The following is a 26,293-nucleotide window of genomic DNA, read 5'->3' as shown; positions in this document are numbered from 1 at the left end:
CAGAAGAAGGCCATTCAGCCCATCGAGTTTGCACCCACCCTCTGAAAGAGCACTCTACCTAGGCTCACTCCCCGGAATTATCCCCGTAACCTCACCTAACCTGCACAACCTTGGACACGAAAGGGCAATTTTAGCATGCACATTCTAACCTGCACATCTGTGGCTGTGGGAGGAGACCAGAGCACCCAGAGGAAACCTCTTGGGTGGATTGGCTACACTAAATTACCCTTTATTTTACCTGTGTACATGTGTGAGTATGGCTATGCTTGATGTGGTGTAATGCCCTCAAGCTATCAGTCTCTGGCGACAGACTAGCGACCTGTTCCAAGAATAATTATTCCCAGAAACAGACAAAAGTTTGACCTATTCACTGTCAGGGTGCGGAAAGGTTAAGCGAGAGAGGTATGTTTATTAAATCGCTCTTGTAGAGAGGGAAAGAACATAAGTGTATTTGCAGTGCACAAAGAAAAACACAAGCCGTTGTCAAAAATACCTTTCTGTGTTTATGGGGATGTCTTCCTGACATCTTTCTGATGTGCGGTATCTCATTGCTGACATTCAACCCTCCTCCACCTCTGGAGTGCTGCACCCTCCCCTCAGAATAGGGTCATCTTTGACTCACCATGAGAAATGACTTGGGGAGATGTCCACTTGTATAGAATTTTGAGACGATTCCATAACACACTATGTCCCACATTGGTACATAATGCAAAATTGTATGCCACCTTCATAAAGCAAGCCTTTTTTAGCAAGAGCCACGATGGCCTCCAACTGATCTGCCACCCTGCTAAGAGCAGTTTCGTTTACAACTTGAGACCTAAAAGTACAGAAAAAATGACAAACAGCTGCACTTCAGCAGAATATGACAGGTTAACAGACTAAGAAACTAAACAGGCTAAAGGTTGTTGAGGTTGGATATTTTACTTTATGCTTCTGTTGCACCCCCCCCCCCCCCGTCAAATGTTCTATTTTATACGTATTTTAGCAAGACTAATCTACTGGGGGTGCAATGAACCAAAACTATTCCTGAAGCAAGCTTACCAATACGGCACAGCTGACGTCCCAATCGAGAGCACAAACACTTCTGGCGACAGTAAGCTTTTATTTTCAGAAATTCTACAAAGTTGTCTCAGCTGGAGGTCATTGGCATTTAGTGACTTTTGTTTTCGCTGTAACAGACCTGTAAAAGATCACTCGTTTGCTGAAAGGTCGCTTGTTTCCAATTAATGATGTCAGCAGAATTGCCGATTGATACTCTTCATTTCGGTTTTAAATCGATCAGTTAGAAAGAGAGGACTTGGATTGGGCCGTGTGGCCTAATTCTGCTCCCCTGTCTTATGTCTTCTAGAAATTGTGGGCTGGAGTTTCTGGCCCTTCCCACTGGCGAGGTCTTCCAGTCCCGCCGATGGCGAACCCCCCCCCCCCCGTTTCCCGGTGGTGCAGCCGGTGAACTACGCAAAACAGCATGGACATTTGTGGGACAAGAAGATCCCGCCGCTGACCAATGGAGGGCCGCCTCTGTTGCTGGAAAGCATAGCGGGGGGGGGGGGGGGGGGCGGCGCAATGTTGAACCTTGCCCTGTGTCTTTCATGATCCCAAAATGCTTCCCAAAAAGGAAATATTTTAAAAATGTAGCCCCTGTTACAATATGGGGAAATATGGGCAACTAACTCGTCAACATCTCTTAGATATCTCTTGGGGTTTGAATTCGCACAGTTGCCCCCCCGAAGGTTATTCGGAGGTTTCCCATAACCTCCACACAGTCATTCGGCCAATGTGGATTGCAGGATTGATAATGCACCGTAGTTCCTTCGGGATGTATTTAAACTCCCTGGTTTACTGTTGTGAAAACAAGATCCAATATTTTCAAGTGACCAAATTTTAAATTGGTTGAATTAATTCTCTAGTTTTTTAAAGTCCTTTTAAGGTGCTTAGTGGGAGTGATAGATTTTACTGATGGAAGTAGCACGGAAAGCCAAATAAACAGCAAGGCTGTTGTTTTATTCATAGGTATTTAATAAGACTAGTTGATCATGCATGACTTTGCTCATAGGCAAAATATAAAAAGCATGTATGCGTTTTTCTGTAATTGTCTCTGCATTTAGTTCCCACTTTCTCATTCTTTCTATCTCACTATACCTCGTGCGGGTCTCCCGAGGGATCAGAGGCACCCAGATGATTGCCCTCTGAGCTGGGTGGGACCCTGATACTGGTGCCACTCTGGCACCTCCGCACTGACAGCCTGGCACCCTGGCACTGCCACTTGGGTGCCAGCCTGGCACTGCCAAGGTACCCATGCGACACTGCCAGCTGACAGGGGTACTGCTAGGGTGCCAGGCTGGCAGCGCCAAGATGTCAGGTTGGTATTTTCCTGCAGCGGGGGGATCAGGCCCAGTGGTGCCACGCGCATGGGCCCACCCCCCAAGGGCCCACTTATAGGTGAGTTGGGACTTTGGGGGGGGGTTCAGAGTTTGTGTCGGGGGGGGGGGGGGCGGCGAGCGGAACTCCGCATTGCAGGAAATGGGACTAAGTGCAGCCTCGGAGGGGCATTCCAGAGAGCGGGACAGGGTCCTGGTAGATAGCTCTGCAAGCTCACCACACTCATCATGGGTCTCTGTTCCAATTTGGTTAGATCGCGCCCTTGATTTAACAGATGTGTTCAGAATCCCAAGAGGACTGTGGGTCAGAGTGGAGATGGAGTTGGCCCTATTCAGTGCTTCGCTTCAGTGCCCCCCGCCCTTTTCAATCCCTAGTTATTCCTCCCATTTTTCCCATGTCTTGTCCAGTGGAGAGCGTGCCCCTTCTAGCAGTCGTCCGTCCAAGTCCCCACAGTTTCCCCCAATCCAGATTGCCTGCCTCCAACAGTTCCTCGAGCATTGAATGTCTCTGTGTCCGTGAGTATAATGTCATCTCCTTGCGGGGGATGTTTTTACCTGTAGGTGTCGCTATTCGTTCTCATTGGGTAGTTGTAGTCTATCTGTCAGTTCCTCTAACGTCGCTAGTCTGTCCTCCGTGTAGAAGTCCCCAACTGTCAGCGTCCTCCCCCACCCCACCCTCTGTCTCCAACTCTTAATAATGCCGTCCATCGTGGCTGACGCAAACCTGTGGTTGCAGCAGATGTAGACCATAGTGGACATTTTGGTCAGGCTGAAGTGCTGTCCCATTTGGTTCTAGGTTTGGAGTGTGGCTACCACCACTGGACCCGTTGAGTGTTTGGCTGGCAGGGATGGCAGTGTCGGTGCGGTGAGGGCTTGGAGAGACGTACCTGTGCAGGAGTGCTCCTCCATCCTCGCCCAGTCTGTTTCTGGTTCCTTCACCCATCCCCTCACTCTTTCTGCTGTGGCTGCCCAGTGGTAGTATTGTAGATTTGGGAAGGTCAGTCCCCCATGCTTGTTTTTCTTTGGTATCTCTGAAATTGCTACTTTCGGGTTTGGCTCCTTTTTGGGGATCCTTGGATTTTTCACCCCCCACACAAACGCCATGATCATTTTGCCGACTATGTTAAAGAAGACCTTGGGATGTGGATCGGTATGTTTCTGAACAGGGAGGAACCTGGGCACGTTCATTTTGGGTAATACTTCACAGTAATAATTTTTATTATTGCCAAAAGTAGGCTTACAGTAGGAACTACTGCAATGAAGTTACTGTGAAAAGCCCCTAGTCGCCACACTCCGGCACCTGTTCGGGTACACAGAGGGAGAATTCAGAATGTCCAATTCACCTAACAAGCACGTCTTTCGGGACTTGTGGGAGGAAACCGGAGCACCCGGAGGAAACCCACGCAGACATGGGGAGAGCGTGCAGACTCCGCTCAGACAGTGACCCAAGCTGGGAATCGAACCTGGGCCCCTAGCGCTGTGAATTAAGGCTCCAAACTCTTTCAGGAGCTTCATGATCGCTTCCATGCTGCTTTGCGGGTCCGAAATGTAGAGGAACAGGTCATCTGTATAGAGTGAGACACTGTGCCCTCTGTCCCCTCTCTGGATTTCATTCCAATTTTTTGATGTTCTGCAGACAATTGCCAGTGGCTCAATTGCCAGGACGAATAGGAGCAGATACAGCAGGCATCCCTGCCTTGTGCCTCCTTGCAGCTGGAAATATTCAGAGCTGGTGGTGTCGGTCCGCATGCTTACCAGGGGGGCATTGAACAGGTATTTCACCCAGGAGGTGAACTCTGTCCCCTGCCCAAACCGCTGTCGTACTTCAATGAGGTATTTCCACTTCACTCTGTAGAAGGCCTTTTCTGCATCCAGTGAGACAATCGCCTCTGGTGTTCTGCCCCGGATGGGGTCATTATCATGGTCAGCAGGCACCTGATGGCCGCTGTTAGCGGTCTATCCTCGACAAAGCCCGCCTGGTCTTCTGCGACCAGGTGGCTAGCTTTTTGTCCGTATTCGTAGAAGGCACCTGTGTCTGGCGGAGTTGGTGCACTGCTTTGAGGCAGCAGTTCTTCAATGTTTTGTTTGCTCAGTATTTCTGTGTTGCGGGAATGAGACAGAGCTCGATGACAGAGAGGTAAAAAAATTACCAAAAGCGTCAGTTCTTTTAAAAAAAAAAGTAAATTGAGTGTACCCAATTATTTCTTTTTTCCAATTAAGGGGCAATTTAGTATGGCCAATCCACCTAACCTGCACAACGTTGGATTGTGGGAGTGAAACCCACGCAAACACGGGCAGAATGTGCAAACTCCACACGGACAGTGACCCAGGGCCGGCATTCGAATACCGGGTCCTCAGCACAGCAGTCCTAGTGCTGACCACTGCAACACGTGCCGCCCTGTGACAGTTCTTAAATTCAATGAAAAACACCCCAAGGCTGCAAATGCTTTGTTATTCCCAATAGGAAATATATGGTCTGCAAGTTCGATATTGTTCAGTTGCACTCATTTTATTTATTGTAAAACTATTTCATGTAATAAATTTAATTTCTGGTTTTAGGATGCAATATGTGGTGTGTCAGAATTATGTTTTCTGTCTGTCATAGAATTTACAGTGCAGGAGGAGGCCATTCGGCCCATCAAGTCTGCACCGGCCTTTGGAAAGAGCACCCCACTTAAGCCTTCCACCCTATCCCCATAACCCTACTAACCCCATCTAACCTTTTTGGACACGAAGGACAATTTATCATGGCCAATCCACCTAACCTGCACATCTTTAGACTGTGGGAGGAAACCGGAGCACCCGGAGGAAACCCATGCAGACACGGAGAGAACGTGCAGACTCCGCATGAATATTGACCCAAGCCAAAATCGAACCTGCGACCCTGGAGCTGTGAAGCAAGTGTGCTAACCACTATGCTACCGTGCTGCCCATGAAGAGATCAGAACAGCACAATCAGCACGTTATGCACTAATTTGCAGTCAACTAATGTTATCCCACTCATTTAAGCATCGCCAATTCTCCTACCCTGCACACCTTGTGGGGGTGAGACCCACGCAGACACGGGGAGAATGTGCAAACTCCACAACAGACAGTGACCCAGAGCTGGGATCGCACCGGAGACCTCGGCGCCGTGAGGCAGCAGTGCTAACTACTGTGTCATTGTGTCGCCCCCCCCCGTCATCCGTTCCTAATTGAGCACAAAAGAATCGGCCGTGCTGATGTTAATACAGGAGTCATTCAGCGGTCAGACCGTAACTGTATTCAACAGAATATAGATCAGTGATCTGAAAGCTGAAGGTCCACTTGCTCCAATGAAACAAACACTTGCTGTTTGTTACAAATTGCTCTTGTTCTCTCGGGGCACCTCGAAATGACGGTACATTTCAATCTGCAGGACTGCTCTGTGAAAACAGTGTTAGCCTCTGGAAGACGTGCAGTCCAATTGCTTTTCAAATTTTCTTGGGAATTGAGCGACACAGCAGATGCTAACGGAAGAACCAAGTTTTGTTTAGCGGGTAGTTTTCACAAAACAATTGTGGTTGATGGGGTTTGGAACCCATGGCTGCCGTGAGGGTGGAAATATGCAATTCTGGCAAACTGGCCACTGCAGTACCTTCCAAATGTGTTCAGCCTTCATCTTAATAGATCTGCTGAAATGAACGATTGAGAGGAATAGGGCACTACTGATGTAGTAGGAGAGCTTCCAGGAAGATGGCCATGATCCGAAAGATCTATTCAATGTTTGGACACTGTACAGAAATGGCGGATGTAAGGAAAATGTGACTTTGAGCATGACGCCAATTCGGAGATTTGTTGATTCATTTCCATACCTGAGTCTTCGAATATTTCAATGTTAATAAAATTATGGGTGCCTCTCATTCTGACCATTTGAGTTTTAAATCGTTCCACCATTAGTGGCTGCACCTCCAGTGACCTGGGCTCTAAGCTCTGAAATCCCTCCCTGCATCCATCCCTCATACCTTGCTTTCTCCCTTTAAGATATTCCTTAAAACTGAGTTTACCAAACTTTTGGTCATTTGCCATAATATCTCCTGATGTGACTTGGCACCATATTTTGTCCTACAAGTGCCCTGTGAAGCGCCTTGGGAAGTTTTATTAGTTGAAGGTGCTACATGAATACAAGTTGTTATGCAAAGTACATCCTATCACTCCATGAAAGATAAAGTTAGAATCCTGCATAACTGGAGGCTCAGGTTATTTCCAGCTTGAATCAATCTTCATAACTTTCTCTTGCTGACTGTAAATGTAAAAAATATATAACTACGTGCTTAATGCATGCATAGACAAGCCTACACATCAATGAATAAAAGCAGGGACACAACCATTGTTCTGGTATTGTAATTTAGCAGGAAGCAATGTTCTGAACAGTAGGTAACTAAATTCAAAATGTGTTTGGAAAGCAATCACATTTTTCAGTCAATCGAAACATCGTAAGATTTATATCATTCATTTTAAGGGATGGATACAATTGATTTTTCTTTTAAAAAAAAATAAAATAATGAAGAGTCCTTTCCATTCTCATTTTCAATCATGGAATCCTGTTTTTTGATCAACAAACTGCCGGTGATACACTTGTGATTAAATTTATCTTTTTAGCTCAACTCCTTCCTCAATAATGAGATGCCATCCTTTATTTATAATTCTTTCGCACATCGTGTGTACCGACTGGTTTAGGTGGTGTCATATTAACCTGGTCATTTCATAAAAATATGCTCTGCTGCCAACCATCCCCAACGAGGCTCTTCAATGGTTTAGGATCCCTCTCTGCCATTTTTGTAGGTACCTGTGCGATGCCTTCCCCAACTGACCATTATTTGGTGTCATTAATCGTGGGTATATAACTTTTTGCAATAGTGTAAAATGAGTGATATCGGCAATGGATAAAACCACGTTTACTATCACGCATTTTACACTGTGCCCCAAAGTCAGAATCCTTTGCCAGTGAGTTCAGCAACTATTCTATCATGGGGATAGTCAAGTACCGTTTTCTAACCTGCCCTCATCCAACATATTTTTTTTAAATTTGTCCATGGGACGTGGGCATTGCAGGCTGTGCCAGCATTTATTGTCCATCCCTAATTGCCCTTGAAGGGACCGTTAAGAGTCAACCACATTGCTGTGGATCTGGAGTCACATGCCTGACCAGATCAGGGTGATAGATTTCCTTCCCTAAGTGACATCAGTAAACCAGATGGGTTTTTACGACAATCGACAATGGTTTCATGGTCATCATTAGACTTTTAATTCCAGATTTTTGCTGAATTCAAATTTCATCCTCCGCCACGGCGGGATTTGAACCAGGATTCCTAGAGTATTACTCTGGGTCTCTGGTTTACTAGTCTATCGACAATACCACTGCGGCAAGCTGCTTGAAGACAATCGGGAGTATGAAACCAAGGGGCTGGTGTAGCACAGTGGGCTAAACAGCTGGTTTGTAATGCAGAACAATGCCAGCAGCGCGGGTTCAATTCCCGTACCGGCCTCCCCGGACAGGCGGCGGAATGTGGCGACTAGGGGCTTTTCACAGCTTCATTGAAGCCTACTTGTGACCATAAGTGATTATTATTATTATGATTGAGGTTTAAATATTGACCAGGACAACACGGATAACTCCCCTGTTCTTCCTCAAAATAGTTCCGTGGGATCTTTAGGTCATCCGTCCTGATCCATATTTTGTCTTGGTCCCTTCTTACATTCCCTTACCCCACTGAAATGTCTTGCGATGTTTTTCCATATTGATGGGGCTATACAAATGGAACTAGTGATAAGAATTGTAAGATTTCTTAAAAAGAACAATGTTTTTTTCTCTTTCATATTCATCACTGTTTTCTCGAGTATATGGATTTATAAAGCAAATTTGGAGGGAAACAAGATGTTATTGCACATGATTGAGGGAATGGATGAATGTGAATATCTTGGCTGCCATTTTATTTTAACAATGGCTACCTTTAGCACCAAGAATAAAGATATTTATTTTACATGTTCTCGCATATGCAGTTACAATTATGAAATTCAAAAGATTGTTTTGTTTTGAAACTGTTTAGGGCAAAACGAAGGGTGTCTTGTGACCTCTGCTGAAGTGTACCTAACAACAGGTCTGGGCGATGACTCTGTAAAAGATTAAAGGAAGGCCTGGATTGTTTTACTAGGAATAAAGTGCAAGGTATTCACACGTGCAGGTAGTGGCAGAGGCAGTGTGATGACATTGGACAGACTGTGAGCTTTCAAGTTCCAAGGAAGTTTCAAATGTCAGGAAGTAAAGCTGTGTACTTTGAACTATCCATTTGATTCCAGGGTAGGATAGATTTGGGGTCTCAAGAATAGCTAAACAGCATTTCACCCGTGAATACTTGGCCCATGTGATTCCCGTTGTCATGGGCAAGGGTGCAGAGGGAGCGATTGTAAAGATCTGATTACAGGTGATAAAACATCACTGAATATCAGAAATAAGTGGTCTGCCAGTGTCTGGGAGGGAGAGAGAAGCAAGAGGTCAAAAGTCTCTATGGTCCACCTTGCCGGGCTGCGGGTACAAGCTCGTGCATGGATTGAAAAGGCCAAATTCGTTGAAGAGTTCAAACGAGGTTTGAAGATTTGCCTAACATGCACTAGAGGTAGCATCTCCAGGAATACTCTCATTGTATTGAATAGTTTTGGGGCAGTTACCAGACTGAGAAATTAAAAGAACATAAGTAGACCCAGGAGGACTAAGAATCACTTTGGCCTGATTTTGGAAGATTGCAATGTCCACTTGAAGGACAGTGTAACGTATGCCTGCGACAGTAACACACTGGTTAGCACTATTGCTTCACAGCGCCAGGGACCCAAATTCGATTCCTGGCTTGGGTCAGTGTCTCTGTGGAGTCTGCACATACTCCCCATTGTTGCTAACTTTTGCCTTAGTTTAATTGCTCTGTTTTATCACCTTTGCTCTTGAGTCGCCAGGTATCTTTATGATACCGCCACGAGGTTCAAGTCCGAGTAATGATCAATAATCCAATACACCGCTTAGTAAGATTTAAATCAAAGCACATTTATTATGCACAGTAATCACTACTCATGCATCCATTCTACGTCTAAGCTACATCTACGACTAACAGGCCAATACTTAACTCGGAACTGGCCCACCAGGTCAGGGAAACGAATGGCCTTTCGTTCGGGTTCTGAGCCTGCGGGATTCGAAGTTGGTACAGATTGGTAGCTAGGAGCGCCTATCTCGTAGCGAGCGTTGAAGTAAGATTTACTGGATTTCAGCGATGGCTGGACCGGTCACTGTCAAGGGTTGGTTCGCGTTGCTGAGTGACCTGGTCAAGAAGAGAAGCAGAGGGCCGATTTGAACTTGGCCTCTATTCTTAGAGTCCCCAGGGGTTTCCCGCCTTTCGGGGCGGACCCTGTACCTGGTTCCAAGTGATTGGACTTTGTCCCAATCACTTGGTTTGATTTTTCTCCAATGCTGGAACGATTCCTTGATCGATGGCGGTCTTGAGGTGGTCGTTCACCTCCCTTTGTGTAGGCTTCTACTGGCGCCGACGAGTCTGGGTTGGCTTTATGTATCTAAATGTTGCTCATTGTTCCCGGGGATTGCTCATTAGTATGCAGATAGCTGGTGTTTTGTTATGCTGATGGTTGCCGGTATCGATATTGTCTGGCCTTTCCAGAGGTAAATACACACTCAACCCGCAGCTGCTTGTTTGTGTCCTGTTGGCTGACTTTCCCATCAGCCTTTGCCGTTCGCCATTTTAAATCGGGAGTTAGCCATTCTAAATCGGGAGTTAGCCATTTTAACTGGCGACACCATGGCGGTGTGGGTTTCCTCCGGGTTCCTCCTACAAGTCCCAAAAGACATGCTTGTTAGGTGAATTGGACATTCCGAATTCTCCCTCGGTGTAACCGAACAGGCGCCGTAGTGTGGCGACAAGGGGAGTTTTTAACTTCATTGCAGTGTTAATGTAAGCCTATTTGTGACACTAATAAAGATTATTATTATTAAGTGTGTTTTCTTCGGCTGAGCTAAAGAGAGGTGTAATCTGTCCTGTACTTTAAAGTATAAGTTACCTACAAAGAAATAAAGGATCATGATAATACAGAGTCAAAAATAAAGATGAAGTCTGCATCTTTAAATGATATTGTTCTCTAGCATTTAATAAAGTGCTCTGAAAGTATAGTGAATGAAAGTAAGCCAAACTGTACTCTTGAGGAAGTTTGTCATGTATAGTAGAGTGCATTTCTAGAGACTATACTTTATTTTAATGCATGTTAGGACTAAATGCCAAACTGATAGATTTTATAGTCAACAAATTGCCCAAAATTATATGTTGTGCTGCTTTAATTTTACTTAAACCTGCACATTCTAGAAAATAAATAACCCAAGATTATTGCTTAAGCGTTCTTTTAGCATCTGTTTTTTGTAATTTCAAAACATGCAGCTTTATTTAAGCACCATTTTAACTGCTGTACGTTTTTGAGGTTTTTCTATTCACTGGCTGGTTTGCTCTTATCTTGAGGTAGCATGGACCTGAGGGAGCGAATGGTTTCCTCCTTTACTGTTGTGGTGAATGTAAATACAGTTAATTCACCAGTTATGTTCTATGTTATTAACCCTGTGGGTTTTATCTGTGGGCCATTGTATGGCTTCACGCACAGGGGCAGATGTTGGAGGATGCTGGAGCATGTACGGGCTCAGCCCATGGCTCCGCCCCTTTGAAGGAGTATAAGAGTAGCTGGCCTGTGGGACAGTCCTCCGTATGTACCAGTCGCAGGCAGGCAAAGTTGATATTTAATTAAAACCACTGTTTTACTCCGACACGAGTCCTTGAGTGAATTGATGGTCGCATCAATTTAATTAACTATCTGAACAAAAATGATTATGGAGTCAGCTCTCAAACCTGGCAGACTGGAGCTCGAACCATAGGCCGTGGGGGCGAAGGAAATGTTTTCACACTGGCTGCGGTGTTTCAAGGCCTACGTTTGCCGCGTCGTTGACGCCATCCATCACGGACGAACAAAAATTGAGTCTCCTCCACGCACGGGTGAGTCCACCGCATTTCTGTGCAACTCGAAGAGGCCACCTCATATACCGCCGCTCTCGCAATCCTCGAGCGCATCTACGTGCGGCCTGTGAACGAGGTCTATGCGCGACATATTCTCACTACTCGGCGCCGGTGCCCCGGGGAATCACTCGACGACTATCTGCGAGACCTTAAAGCCCTCGCGCGCAACTGCAACTATCAGGCCGTTACGGCCACTCAGCACATGGAGCTCGCCGTCCAAGACGTCTACGTTGCGGGGGTCAGATAAAATTACGCGCGGCAGCGACTGCTCGAGAAAGGGGCCCAGGACCTGGACGAGACGGTGAAACTGGCGACTTCACTGGAGGTCACTTTCCAGAGCCTCACTGCATTTCCGGCCGAACACTCGATCCCCTCGTGGGCTCCCGACCAGAGACTACCCCAGGCCTGTGCTGCGCGCCCACTCGCTCATCATGGGGGGTTGCCTTGTTATTTTTGCAGCCAGCCTCAACACCCTCGACAGCACTGCCCAGCCCGCAACGTGCACTGCAACAGTTGCGACCGAAAAGGGCAATTCGCCAAGGTCTGCCTCGCCAAGCCTAAGCACGCAAACTCTCAGACCCGGACTACCGACTCTCAGGCCCGCAGACCTCGCAATGTGGCAGCGTGCCTGCCAACTCCGACTCCGCACAGCACGTGCGACACATGGGGGCTGCCATTTTGGCCATCCTCCCCCACGCGGCCGGCCACGTGCGATCCATGGGGGCCGCCATATTGGACGCCATCTTCCTCTACGCCCACCACGCTTGATCAACGGGGGCCGCCATCTTGGACGCCATTTGTTACGCTGCTCGACGCGTACGACCTGCTTGGACAGTCACTGGGGGGCCGCCCCAGCACAGCCGACCACGCGCTGGTTACCCTCAACTCAGCGCAGTCACCTTGGACCAGTCGCGACCCAAGCACCTCAAGAGCTCAGTGATGGCCGTCCGCGTTAACGGGTACGAGACACCTTGCCTGTTCGACTCGGGGAGCACCGAGAGTTTCATCCACCCGGATCTGGTAAGCCGCTGCTCGCTCGTGATATTCCCGGCGCATTAAACAATTTCCCTTGCCTCCGGGTCGCACTCGGTACAAATCCGAGGGTTCACTACGGTAACCTTAGCGGTGCAGGGCGCTGAGTACACTAATTTCCAGCTGTACGTGCTCCCAGACCTCTGCGCCCCCCCCTCCTTTTAGGGCTCGATTTTCAATGTAATCTCAAGAGGCGAACGCCTCAGTATCGATTTCAAAGGGCCCCTCCCCTCGAATAATCGCAATACCTACTTTCTCAATATTATTGATGAGTTTTCCCGTTTGCCATCCCGTGCCCCGATATGACCACCCCCATTGTTATCAGAGTCCTGCATAGTGTCTTCACCCTGTTTGGTTTCCCCAACTACGTCCACAGTGACCGGGGCTCGTCGTTCATGAGCGACGAACTGCGTCAGTACCTGCTCAGTAAAGGCATCGCCTCGAGCAGGACTACCAGTTCCAACCCCCAGGGAAACGGACAGGTGGAAAGGAAGAATGCGACGGTCTGGAAGACCGTCCTACTGACCCTACGGTCCAGGAATCTCCCGGTTTCCCACTAGCAGGAAGTCCTCCCCGATGTGCTCCATGCTATTAGGTCCCTCCTTTGCACGCCCACAAACCAGACTCCTCATGACCGCTTGTTTATTTTCCCTAGGGGGACTACCTCGGGGGCCTCGCTCCCACCCTGGCTGATGACACCGGGCCCAGTTCTCCTCCAGAAACACGTTCGGACCCATAAGACCGATCCCCTGGTAGAGAGGGTCCAGCTCCTGCACTCAAACCCGCACTACGCATATGTTGAGCACCCCGATGGTCGACAGGACACCGTCTCCCTCCGAGACCTTGCGCCCGCAGGCTCCGCCACCACTATGTCCACAGTACCCCCCGCACTGTACCCCGCTCTTTCTCCCATGCCCAGCGCCCCCGCGCCCATTTGGCTCCGCGCTCCCTTCCACTCGGCACACCAGTCCGCAGGAATGAAGCTCAGGAAGAGCCGCTCCCGGAGTCCACCCCTGGGGCTGCACCGGACGCACTCCCCAGCCACTGAAGCGCTGCAACACCAGTGCTTCGGCGGTCACAGCATACGATCCGGGCGCCGGACCGGCTGAACTAGTGACCCATCACCCCCCGCCGGACTTTATTTTTTTTCAGGGGTGAATGTGGTGAATGTAAATACAGTTAATTCACTAGTTATGTTCTATGTTGTAAATACAGTTAATTCACCAGTTATGTTCAATGTTATTAACCCTGTGGGTTTTATCTGTGGGCCATTGTATGGCTTCACCCACAGGCGGAGATGTTGGAGGATGTTGGAGCATGTATGGGCTCAGCCATGGCTCCGCCCCTTGAAGGAGTATAAGAGTAGCTGGCCTGTGGGACTGTCCTCAGTATGTACCAGTCGCAGAGCAGGCAAAGTTGATAGTTAATTAAAACCACTGTTTTACTCCGACACGAGTCCTTGAGTGAATTGATGGTCGCATCAACTGTAAGCATTTGGTTTCTGACTGAATGATGCCTGCCACATTAAATGACCCGTCACCGAAAGCTATAAAGATGTTAAGCTAATTGAAACATTTAAAAGTTGAGGCCTGACGAGCACACAGTCACAACTGTCTGAGCGGCCTTGCCCTGCAGAAGCCTGGACCTGGATTTAAGAGCAGTGAGCGCCTTTCTTCTGATTGATGAAGTTAGATTAATTCAGATCTGAGATTGTTGAGGTCACTTAAAAAAATTAGACTCTGGGCAACAGCACTGGAGATAATTGATTCTGCTTAAGTAGTCAGAACTTCTAATGAGTCATTAAGAACAAACATTTAATTCAGTTCTTTATTTGGGAGGCAGCCAACAAATGAGATCAAGGATTCTAATGTCAATCACAAACTCTGGAGCACCATTGCACACTGCAGGTGTTACAGGCATTATTTGATGCCCTCCCTTGTGCCAGGTTTGGTGGCGGGAGTCATTTAATCAAGCTTCCTTTCCTGCCTTCACTATGACAGGAAGGCCCGTGGATAGCTTTCCCATCTCGTCACCGATTGAGGCCCCGAAGTGGGCAATTAATGCTGAGCCGCCTTCCTCCTTCCACTTTTCTGTGATTCCCACCCCATGATCTCCGCAACCATTCCCTCCATCCACCCCCCCCCCCCCCCCCCCCCCCCCGGCACCCCGGTGACCTTGGATCAGTGGCGATCCTAGTCTCAGCTCGGTGTTGTATCGGCAGAAGACACCCCTCCTCCCAGTCACCCCTGAGCTGGCAGCTTCTGATTGGCCGACAGCTCTCTGCTCCCACACCACCCCCGCCAACTCCCCCTCCATTAAATACTGTTCATTGTGTCTACACTTAGAATGAGATTGCTTCAGTTAGTAGCTACCTCAATCACATTTTAATGCTGTGGTAGTATGTAGCAGATCAGAGTAAGTTGAAAATCAATGCCAGAAATGTATGTTATTGATAGTTTGACAATAGCACTGGAAATACGCAACTTGGCTCTTTTTCAGAAACCCTGACAATGTTATTGGTCAGGTTTCAAATTAATGCCAAACCAGGAGAGCAATGAAATCAAAGGGGACAGCCTAAAGACTGCAGACAGTGAAACAAGAAATGTCGGTGGATTGAATATCAGATGAAATTTATTGCAGATTAGTGTTAATGTTTCACGTACAAAGGAAAGTGGGGGAATGACTTGAAATAGTCACGGATTAATTGAAAGAGACATCAGAGCTTCAAGAAAAAGTGTTCTTTTTAAAAAAAACATATTTTATTACAAACATGGATCAAAGCAGGTTACAGCAAGTAAACACCCCGTGAAACATACTTCCCAACAATCAACTATACAGTCTGTACAGATTTTTCCCCCTTCTTTCACACACACCCTCTCCCCATCACCCACCCCCTGCGACGAACAGCTCCTCAAACACGGTCACAAACATCCCCACCTTTCTCAAACTCCCCTGCTGAGCCCCTTAACTCATACTTTATCTTCTCTAACCGCAGGAAGTCGTACAGGTCACCCAACCTTGCCGCTACCCACCCCGTGGCGATGCCAACCGCCACTCCAACAAAATTCGCCGCCATGCAATCAGAGAGGCGAAGGCCACAACATCAGCCTTCCTCCTCTCCAGGAGCTCCGGCTTCTCTGAAACCCCAAATATTGCCACCAAAGGGCCCGGGTCCACCTCCTCCTCCACTATTCTGGCGAAGGCCATGGACACTCCCACCCAGAATCTTCCCAATTTTCACTACCCCAAAACATGTGAATATAAACAGTTCTTCATTGCCCAGATCGATTGGTCCCAATAGAGGTGAACACGGTGACATCTTCCAGCAAGCCCATTGTGCTCAAATGCAGAGGTTGCAGATCACGTGATTGGTTCTGAGGGACTGCATGCCGATTGGCTGACAGGAACTATCGGTGCAAAAACGTGGGCTTATTGCCCTGTACTTGGACTTTATTTAGGCCTGCTCTGAGCAGCATAAACTGCCCAGGAATACTGCCCTTTAAAATCAGCAGGTGTGTCAAAACATTCCCCCAGCCCCGGCTCGGAATTATTTCCTCCACAACCTTTCCCCTACACACCCTGTCTAACCACTGACTACAAGACCTGGGTCAATGTCTTCCAGCAACGGGTGGCAGCCAATAGAATACAGTTGAATCGAAGGGGAAGGAAGCAGTAATCAACTTAACCAATTTGTCCTTTGAATGCCTATATCCCTCTCTCTGATCTCTGAGAAACAATGGAGACATTGAAATGCTGGAGATAATGTAGAAGGAGCCATAAAGCTTATCTCTATAATAATTATCTGAGTTATCAGGAAGATTGAAGAAACAGTTTATTTTTAGATTGTACAGGAGACATAAGACCATAAGACATAGGGGCAGAATTAGGCCACTCGGCCCATCGAGTCTGCTCCGCCATTCAGTCATGGCTGATATTCCTCATCCCCATTCTCCTGCCTTCTCCCCATAACCCCTGATCCCCTTATTAATACATCTTACAGAGTCCTAGAAAATACAGGACAGAAGGAGGCTGTAAAGTCCATTGTGGCTGTTACTAGCTCTTTGGTAAAGCTACCCATTAATTCTGCTATACTGCTCACGTATTTGTCCAATTCTCCTTTGAATGTTACAATTGGATCTGCTTCCGCCACCCTTTTAGCCAGCGCATTCTAAATCTCACAATCTTCCTGTTCTGCGTCCTTTTCTTTTGTGTCCTGTGTCCTCTGGCTCCCAACCCCACTGTCACTGGAAACTGTTTCTCCTTATTTGTGTCTCAAAACCATTCATTGATTTTGAAGATGCTGAGCGGATGTTTCCCCTTCTGGGAGAGTCTCGGATCAGACGGCATAATCTCAGCGATGAGGAGGAATTTCTTCTCTGAGGGTCGTGAATCTGTGGAATTCTTTACCACAGAGAACTGTAGAGGTTGGGTCGTTAATTATGTTCAAGGCTGAAGCAGACAGATTTTTAATCAGTTTGGGGATAAGGCAGGAAAGTGGAGTTGAGGATTATCATATCAGATCAGTCATGATCTCATTAAATGGAAGAGCAGACCCGATGGGCTACTTTATTGGTGTAAGTCCTCTATCCAACTACCCCTTCTCTTTAAAGAGAACAACCCCAGCTTCTCCAGTCTCTCCACTTGATGGTGAAGTCGCTCATCCCTGACACCATTCTAGTAAATCACCCTGTGCCCTCTCCAAGGCATTGACATCCTTCTGAAAGTATTGTGGCCAGACTATCGGGCTGCATCACATCCTGGGATGGCAACTGCTCGGCCCAGGACTGCAAGAAACTTCAGAGAGTCGTGAATACCGCCCAGTCCATCACACAAACCTGCCTCCCATCCATTGACTCCATCTACACCTCCCGCTGCCTGGGGAAAGCGGGCAGCATAATCAAAGATCCCTCCCACCCGGCTTACTCACTCTTCCAACTTCTTCCATCGGGCAGGAGATACAGAAGTCTGAGAACACGCACGAACAGACTCAAAAACAGCTTCTTCCGCTGTCACCAGACTCCTAAATGACCCTCTTATGGACTGACCTCGTTAACACTACACCCTGTATACTTCATCCGATGCCAGTGCTTATGTAGTTACATTGTATATGTTGTGTTGCCCTATTATGTATTTTCTTTTCTTCCCTTTTCTTCCCAAGTACTTAATGATCTGTTGAGCTGCTCGCAGAAAAATACTTTTCACTGTACCTCGGTACACGTGACAATAAACAAATCCAATCCAATCCAGACTTCAATACAGTGCTCCAGCTGAGATCAAACAAATGTTTTATAAAGGATTAGTATTGCTTCCTTGCTTTTGTACTCTATTCCGTTATTAATAAATGGCAAGAATCCAATTTTTTAATGGCCTTCTCAAAATTGCATACATATCTGTTCTTGCACCCCCTTTAAAATTGTATTGTTTAGATCATAATGCTCCTCATTCCTTTGCAAAAATATATCTCTTTTCACTTCTGTACATTAAATATATATAAAGAGCATTGGTCCTAATGTTGAGGACCCCTGAGGAACAACACTGCATTCTTCCTTCCAGCCTGATGAACAGTCATTCCCAGGGACACCGTGGTGAGCACTGTTGCCTCACAGCGTCAGGGACCTGGGTTTGATTCCGGCCTTTGAGTGACTGCCTATGAGGAGTTTGCACGTGCTTCCCGTGTCTGCATGGATTTCCTCCGGGTGCTCCGAGTTCCCTCCCACAATCCAAACATGTGCAGGTTAGGTGGATTGGCTATTATCAATTCATGGGTTTACAGCGATAGGGCGTGGGCACCGTGCTCTTTCACAAGATCGGTTTGGACTCGATGGGCCAAACAGCCTCCTTTTGCACTGTAGGGATTCTATTGTCTGATTTCTGTCTCATAATTAGTTTGATATCCTTACTGGAATGCATTTAATGCCATTAGTTTAAATTTTCTGAACAAACCTATTATGTGGTACTTTGTTAACATATTTTGAAAGTCCATGGGCTGGATTCTCTGAGCCTCCGTGACGGAATCACGTTCGGCGCGGGCCGGAGAATGGCCATTTATCCGGAAATGGACCGGCGCCGCTGAAGCCGGAAAATCGCTTGGGAATCCCTTGCACGCAATCTATACAGCGCGGGTAGGGGGCCATTGACAGAGGCCCCCACCCCCCCCGCCGCGCGATTGTCCACACGAAACTGGCCGAGTTCGCGACGCCGCGGTTCTAACCGCGTATCGGCCGTCGGGAACCTCGGGTGGCGGCTGCGGACTCAGCCCACAGCCGCCCTGGTGGGGGGCAGGGCCTTATGGATGGCCAAGGGAGCGATCGGGCGGCAAGGATCCGCGGGCGCGTGAGACCTCGGGGTGGGGGGGGAGGCCTACACTCTGCATGACGGTTCAGGGTGCGAGTCCGCCATGTCACACAGCGCGGACGCCGCCTTGCGCATGCGCGGACTCCCGACCGGAACTGTGGGGCCCCGTATCCGCAGCCAGAGCTCCGAGAAGCACTCTGGGATCCTGCCAGCCCCCTGCAGGTAGGAGAATCGCTCAGGACTTAAGGAAAGTCCAGAGTGAAACATCGGCGTTTTGACGCTGGGGTGGGGACATAGCCCTATTTTTGGAGAATCCAATCCCATATGGCCAACTGCATTACCTTCATCAATCCTCTCCATTTTTGACCAAGTTAGTCAAAGATGATTAACCTTCAACAAATTCATTATGCCTTTCATTTATTGACTCATACGTTACCAGATGCCAATAAATTTTGTTTTGTAATATTGTCACTGAACATTTCCAACTCACTGACTTTTGGAATCATTGTGCACTGTTCAGGATTGGTTTGGGTCTCTTTATTTACGAAAGGATGTTGCATTGGAGGCGGTTCAGAGGAGGTTTAATAAATTGATACCTGGAACGAGCGGGTTGTCTCATGAGGAAAGATTGGACGTGTTTCCACTGGAGTTTAGGAGAGTGAGGGGTGATTTGATTGAAGTACATAAGATCCTGAATGGTCTTGACAAGATGGACGCGGAGAGAATGTTTCCTCTTGTGGTTGAGTCCAGAACTCGAGGGCACCATTTTAAAATTCGGGGTCACACTTTTAGGCAGGGATGAGGGGGAAAACAAATTGCCTGAGAGGACTCTGCCTCAGAAGGCGGTGGACTGGGGTCATTAAATATTTTTAAGGTGGAGGTAGATAGATTCTTGTCAGGCAAGGGTTATCGGGTGTAGGTGAGAATATGGAATTCGAAATACAAACAGATCAGCTATGATTTTATTGGATGGGGCAGCAGGCTCAAGGGCCTACTTCTGCTAAGATTTTGTATGTACAAGACGGGAATCGTACATGAGAAAATTGCACTACGATAGCAAGTGGGGGAGGAAAATGTAATTTGGAATATTCTAAATAGTGGGAACAGACGAGGAGAAAGCGGCTCAAGCTGGTAACAAGGCAGAGTTTGAAGCTGGTGACGGGAAATTCTTTGCTCAAAGAATGTTCAATACACGAGCGGACTTGATACTAACTGATGGGGAAACTCAGTCAATATGGACAGTGTCAATTCTTTCTGGGTTATTGATTATGAGGAGCCAAATTGCCTTCCCTATCCATATCTAACTTGTGAAAAAAGGTCTGAAATGTCTTTCAAAAATGAGTATGCTGTTTTTAAGTAGGAAAAAATAAAGTTGGTGCTTCGCTTTGTTTTATTTGTACTTCTTGGTAAATGTAGCGAAATTCGGCATTTTACATTCAGAATCTTAATTGTTTGTCTTGTTGCAAAACAGGGCGCTACCAGAGCATGTCATCTTTCAAGGCTGCTTCCGAAAGCTTTGAAGCTCCTCCAGTCGAGTTCGTTCAACATGGTGCAACTGGAAAAGTGCTTCTTCTCATCTGCAACTCGGCAGGAACAGGGCAGCAAGCTGTCAGGTAACTAAACTACCTTGGGAGTGAAATTCCTGCGCTCGCTCCTCTCAGGGGAAAAAAAAAATGCAGTCAGGAATTAAAAAGTAGGGCTCATTTGCTTTAAATTTCCACCAACATTTTCTGTTAAAATTAACAATGACAGGAATTTTACCCTGTCTATATTTAACCAAATGAATCCTTCGAGCTCTCCGGCATGCCCTGGAGAATGACTCTAAACTGCTATCGTCACTGAGCTGACGATCGAATTTAGCAAGGTCCGGAGCAAACCAACTGAATTTCTATCTGATGGATTTTAGACACCTTTAAAGGAAGTGGGACGCGTGAGGTCTTTTTTTTTTCCTGTGTTCACATTGATCTTTAGACAGCTAAATCCACAACAACATTGCCATGAGTATATTACTTCTGATCCAAACTGAAGAAAGCTGCATTTAAAGCTGGCCCAATAGGAGAGGTGTCCTGAAAATGAGGCCAGATTAATGACAGTTAATGAGCTGATTATACGCAGCTTCCCTCCTCCGTGCCGTACGTCAGGTCAATATTTTGTCTCCACGTCCATCTGCTAGCAGAGAAGACGGTGAGGTGTTCTTTCACATAGTGATGCATGGACACGAAGCAACACCGACACACAGTGCCACCTGGTCAGCAGACACTGATGGTTTCTCACTATTGTTATCCATTCTTGAAATTCGATTTTCAAAGCATCTGCCACAGGGCGATTGGACACTGCAAATGTGTAGATTATAAATTACGAAGAGTCTACTGGTCCTGGCCGGTGCCTCAGGCCAGGCACCAGTGGCAGGGCCTGGGGCACAGGGGGTGGAACTTTCCCATAATTTTTGCGGAGTGTCAGGTTCCGACTAAAATCCGGCGTGTTGCTCTCCAGCTGCACAGCCGGGTTTTTGGTCCATATTTTCAGGTGGGGGAGGGGGGGGGGGGGGGAGAAGAGAGAGAGAGAGACTGAGCGGAAGGTGGTTTTGACTGTCAGTCTGATGGGGCGGGGCCTGATAGAGGCAACAGGGCCGGCTCCACAGATATCAGGGCACTATCTTTAAATGGCACGCCGATCAGAGCTGAAGTTGAATCCCCCCGCTACCCCAAACACGGAGGCATCGGGGACTCTCTCCCTTTCTCCCTCATCCCCCACCAAACATAATAATCAGGTGCTCTCTCTGTAATATCCTGCATAGGAGCTTCGGGATGGGAATGCTTGTCTTCCCCATGCTCCTTGGAGAATGCGAGCTTCCCCTTAGGGACAGGGTATCCCAATTACACAGTGTATATAAGGTTGGCCAGTAATGCACTGACCAAGAAGGAAACTGATAGGGGTGTACCGGGAAGTGTATAGATATTGTTTGTAAAATACACACCTTTTTACTCGGTGTGGACTCCCCATGTCCTTATTAAACTATCCCTCCCCATCCCTGCACAATCATTGAGGGCTCTCCTCCCCCCCCCCCTCAGCACACTTATCGGGGACTCTCTCGTTCTCCTGCCTTGCACAATTATCGCGGGCCCTCTCCCTCACCATCCATGGCCAACAACCCCGGCCGATGTATCACCAGCGTGCCTGTACTCACCACCTGCTCTCTGCTCCATCTCCCCAGCCCGTACCTGCAAGTTCCCCCCTCAATTACCTTGGTGCTACCCCCCCCCCCCCCAAACCACATATAATGAAAAAAAACCTCCCCATAGGCCCCCGCAGAGAACCTGCTCCTGACACTGCCCCTTGGCACAGGTTGGTCAACGTGGCAGTGCCAAGGGGCAAAGCGGCATGTGTCATGTGTCGTTTCCTCCCCTCCCCGCAAAGGATCCCCTCGACTTATTCACGTCACATCTTCAAATACCTGTTGTAAACCTCACCAGTGTTGGTGAGGTATGAACATTCAATGAGGGGGATCATGTGACGGAGCGGCTGGGTAATTAGGTGGAAATGTATGCGAAGCCATGAAAATGAGCTTCTCCCATTTTGTGGGCGTGAACCTCATGATGCCACCGGCGAGCGACGTGGAAAAATGGGAAACGTGATCTCGCCAGCGAGCATCGCATGTCCCAATTCTCACTGTATTTCCCGCCCACGCCGCCGTTCTCTCCGACAGTGAGCACGGGCTGTAAATCACCCCCAGTGGGTGATTTATTAAGAAACACACAAATGTGCTGCCAGCAGTTTTCTGTTGAATTATATTAATGGAGAGAAATTCTTGAGCAAATTGCACATTACTTTTTAATGTGTCAAACTTGGGTGGTGTTTCTTAGTATCATTTGGTAAGTGAGGGGAATTCAGTAAGTATATCGAGTGGCCATGCTGCGCCCAAAAAGCAGCTCTCGGCACAGCGTGGCCGATAGAAGCCGGGAGACCCGCTCCCGTAGATCTGTCCCCGCTTGCAACACTTTGCGAGATCTAGCGTGATCTCGCGAGACGTTGCAATGTAAATCTCGCCCATTGTGGGCGGGATCACTTTTTGGCGTATCTGGATATTAAAGCGAGACCGCAAGTCCCTGAGGCATTGGGATCTATCCCCTTCGCCAGCTCTCAGCCAGCCTGAGTCAGAATGTCGGGCAAGGTGGCCCAGTGGTTAGCACTGCTGCCTCACGGCGCTGAGGTCCCAGGTTCAATCCCAGCTCTGGGTCACTGGCCGTGTGGAGTTCGCACATTCTTCCCATGTTTGCGTGGGTTTCGCCCCCACAACCCAAAGATGTGCAGGATAGGTGGATTGGCCATGCTAAATTGCCCCTTAATTGGAAAAAATGAATTGGGCACTCTAAAAGAATGTCGGGCAAGATGGGACTGGCTGGATTGCAAATGGAGTTGCAACCTGACTCCATTGTCACTTAATAGTAGCCCAACTAAAAGATTGGGTGAGAGTAATCGAGTCACCTGTCACCAATTGTACAACCATCCAGCGGCATTGCTGGAATTTCCAGCTTTTAAAAGTAAGCAACGCATTTTTTTTTTTAAAAAGCAGATTTACAAACCATCTCTGTTCTTGCAGGGCGGGTGCACACAAGGGTGACCTTACCTGTCTTTATCGCAGACCACTTTCAGCATCACCAGAGTGCAAACTGCCTGAGAAACCTGTCAGGCCATTAGATGTAGCTGTAAACCGTTGATTACTGACTGTGACAGCAGAGAAAATATATTTTACCTGCTAATTCCGAGCAAGTGAGAATGCCCTGAGGTTAAGATGCTGATCAATGTCGTCTTGAAGCGGCTCTACCAGCACAGTGTGGCATTCTGCAACTAATGATTGATATTTGAATTCTGCGTTCAGACTAGACCTTGCAATTCACTTCTGTTATTTAGTCCACTGTGATACATTTAATCATCACACTGTATTGTTGCTCTGGGTATGTTCTGTCACAAACGTTGTCATCAGCTGATCTATTCTCAAATCCCTGAATAAATCAATTGAGAAAGCGGGTTCTTTCTCTTCAAATTGGCATGATGTAACATTGTAGACTTTGCAACCTATCCTGAATTTTAAAGGTCGCTGATGCTTAAAATGCACCAACATTTTCTTCCCTTCATTTTTCTGGCCTTCCAGATGTAGATTTGGTAAATGTAGATTCAGATGTCACTGTTGTAAGTACCCTCGAGTTGTTTTAATTAAACATCAGGTATAAAAAAACCTGCAGTCTACCACAAGAAGGTACTGGTCCTCTTGAAGGATTTTGATATTTATCTTGCACCGAAAGAAAGTTATCTCAAGTGCTAGTGTTAGATGCAGTGTCACGTGCCCCATCAGTGGAATATCACATCTGATAACAGTTATGATCTAGGAAACTTTTTTTCTTCCCACACAAAACAGTTGACCATCAAGAATTTACCTGAATCTTCGTTAGATTTCGTAATTAATTGCAAAAATGAGATTTCATTAGTAAAATAGCTTGCACTTTAAAACCGAAAGAACCAACTATTTTATATGATTTTAGTTTTAATCTTTTATGTGTACCTTTTTGTCTTCATATCCAAACTACAACTTTCTCATACTTACATTGTCAACTTTTTGTCGTTTGTTTATTGTCCAAAGCATTTGTTTGATAGGGCTATTAAGAAGGAATTGTGAAATAAGATTAACAAGGTCTACTCATTTTGAAGGCCTAACTGGATGAAAATGTTAAAACATGGACCAGTAGTCTGACATTGCAGTGAATTAGAATGGGCTGGGTCTTGCTGGAGCTCAATGTCTCATAGTGTGTGTCGTTGTCCTATACCCTTCAGCTAGAATATAGTTAGTATCATAACTGCTGGACATATGTATTTATGGCAGTGTGGCGAGGAGCATCTGAGAACTGAGTAAATGACGGGGCCAGCAGAATATCTCCTGCTTCCTAATATGCATCAGGTCCCGCTCACCGATCACATTGCTTACTGGCCTACATTGCCTCCTGCCCCTCTGCTCCTACGTCTTGTGGTCTTATTAATGGAATCGAGAATTATGGGGATAAGGTGGGAAAGTGGAGTTGAGGATTATCACGTTAGTCATGATGTTGTTGAATGGTGGAGCAGACTCGATGGGCCGAATGGCCAATGTCTGCTCCTACGTCATGTAGTCTTCTGGTTAAACAACACCTTGATTTTTCATGTTATCATCCTTCCTTTCAAACCCCTCCAGGGCTTACATCTCTCCTTACCTCCTTCAGTCCTACAGCCCTCCAAGATCTCTGCAATCCTCCAATTTTAATTACTCCACCACTTGCGTTCCTGCCTTCATCTGCCAAGACTATGGGTTCCTTCCCTAAATCTCCCTGCCTCTCCACCTTTCGTTGGTGCTATTTAAAACTACCTCTTTAACCAAGATTTTGGTCAGCTGTTGTACTATTTTCTTGGTGGCTCTGGGTGAAATCTACCCAAATGGCGACAGTCCCGTAGCACGCGCGATTAGCCAGGTGTTTCCCGGTGCTCAGAAGGCTGAGAAACATCACGCTACCACAATGCTTACTGGCCTACATTGCCTCCTGCCCCTCTGCTCCAATGTCTTGTGGTCTTATTAAGGGAATCGAGGGGTATGGGGATAAGGTGGGAAAGTGGAGTTGAGGATTATCACATTAGTCATGATCTCGTTGAATGGCAGAGCAGATACGAATGGGCTGAACTGTTATTTGGGTAGATTGCGGGCCTCAGCGTGGAAGGCTGGACAAGGCTGCACTTAGTCCCATTTTCTGCACTGAAGCTCCAACTCACCATTAAAGGGGTCATCAGGCCCCTCACACCATGTTGCAGAGCACCCTTGGGCCTGATCTGCAGCGCAGGGAAAATGCCAATCTGCCACCCTGGCAGTGCTCCTGCCAGTACCACCTGGGCACCTTGACAGTACCAGGCTGGCACCCAGGTGGCTGTGCCAAGGTGCCCAAGTGGCATTACGGTGCCACCCGGCCCTCAGGACAAGTACCTGGGAGCCTCCGATCCCCTGGGCGACCCCCACAAATGCCGTTCTGTCTGGTCCCCATTTGTGGGGGCCAGTGCTGAATAGCGCTTGCCCGAGATCTCCAAGGCGAGGGGGATTACATTCTATGCCTTGGGTAGATCGTGGTAATGCATATGAGAGTGAGACTAGCTTCTCACTCTAATATGCAGATTAGCCAAAAGGTGATCCCACTCATAATGGGCAAGATTCACATCACAGAGTCCCGCAAGACTGCGTTGGATCTCGCTAGACTTGGCAAGCCAGTTAGATCCCAGAAGAGGGATCTCCCAGTATCTACCAGCCGTGCTGCTTTTCGGGCGTAACACAGCCGGTAGGCCTCACCCTCTGTGTCAAAATTTTGTTTGATAATTCTCCTGCGAAACACCAGGCAATAGCTTCATATGTTAATGTTGCTATAAATGAAAGTTGTTGGTAACCATTGAAATTTAAGGCTCGAGAAATAAATATGGAATGACCGACAGGGAGTGTGAATTAGAGGAAAT

General features: G+C 47.4%; 1 protein-coding gene across 1 annotated transcript in view; it reads left to right on the top strand.

Moving 5' to 3' along the window:
• The window catches only part of usp43a (ubiquitin specific peptidase 43a), a 601,867-nt gene that overhangs the window by 478,123 nt on the left and 97,451 nt on the right, over positions 1 to 26,293 (top strand). The window contains exon 7 of the mRNA XM_072483264.1: positions 20,247 to 20,388. Coding sequence (XP_072339365.1) covers positions 20,247 to 20,388 — 142 coding nt within the window. The remainder of the gene's footprint in view (positions 1 to 20,246; positions 20,389 to 26,293) is intronic.

This window comes from Scyliorhinus torazame, chromosome 18 (genome assembly GCF_047496885.1).
Source record: "Scyliorhinus torazame isolate Kashiwa2021f chromosome 18, sScyTor2.1, whole genome shotgun sequence".
Classification (NCBI taxonomy): domain Eukaryota; kingdom Metazoa; phylum Chordata; class Chondrichthyes; order Carcharhiniformes; family Scyliorhinidae; genus Scyliorhinus; species Scyliorhinus torazame.
Note: the sequence above shows the minus strand (reverse complement) of the source record. Positions and strands in the feature narration are given on the sequence as shown.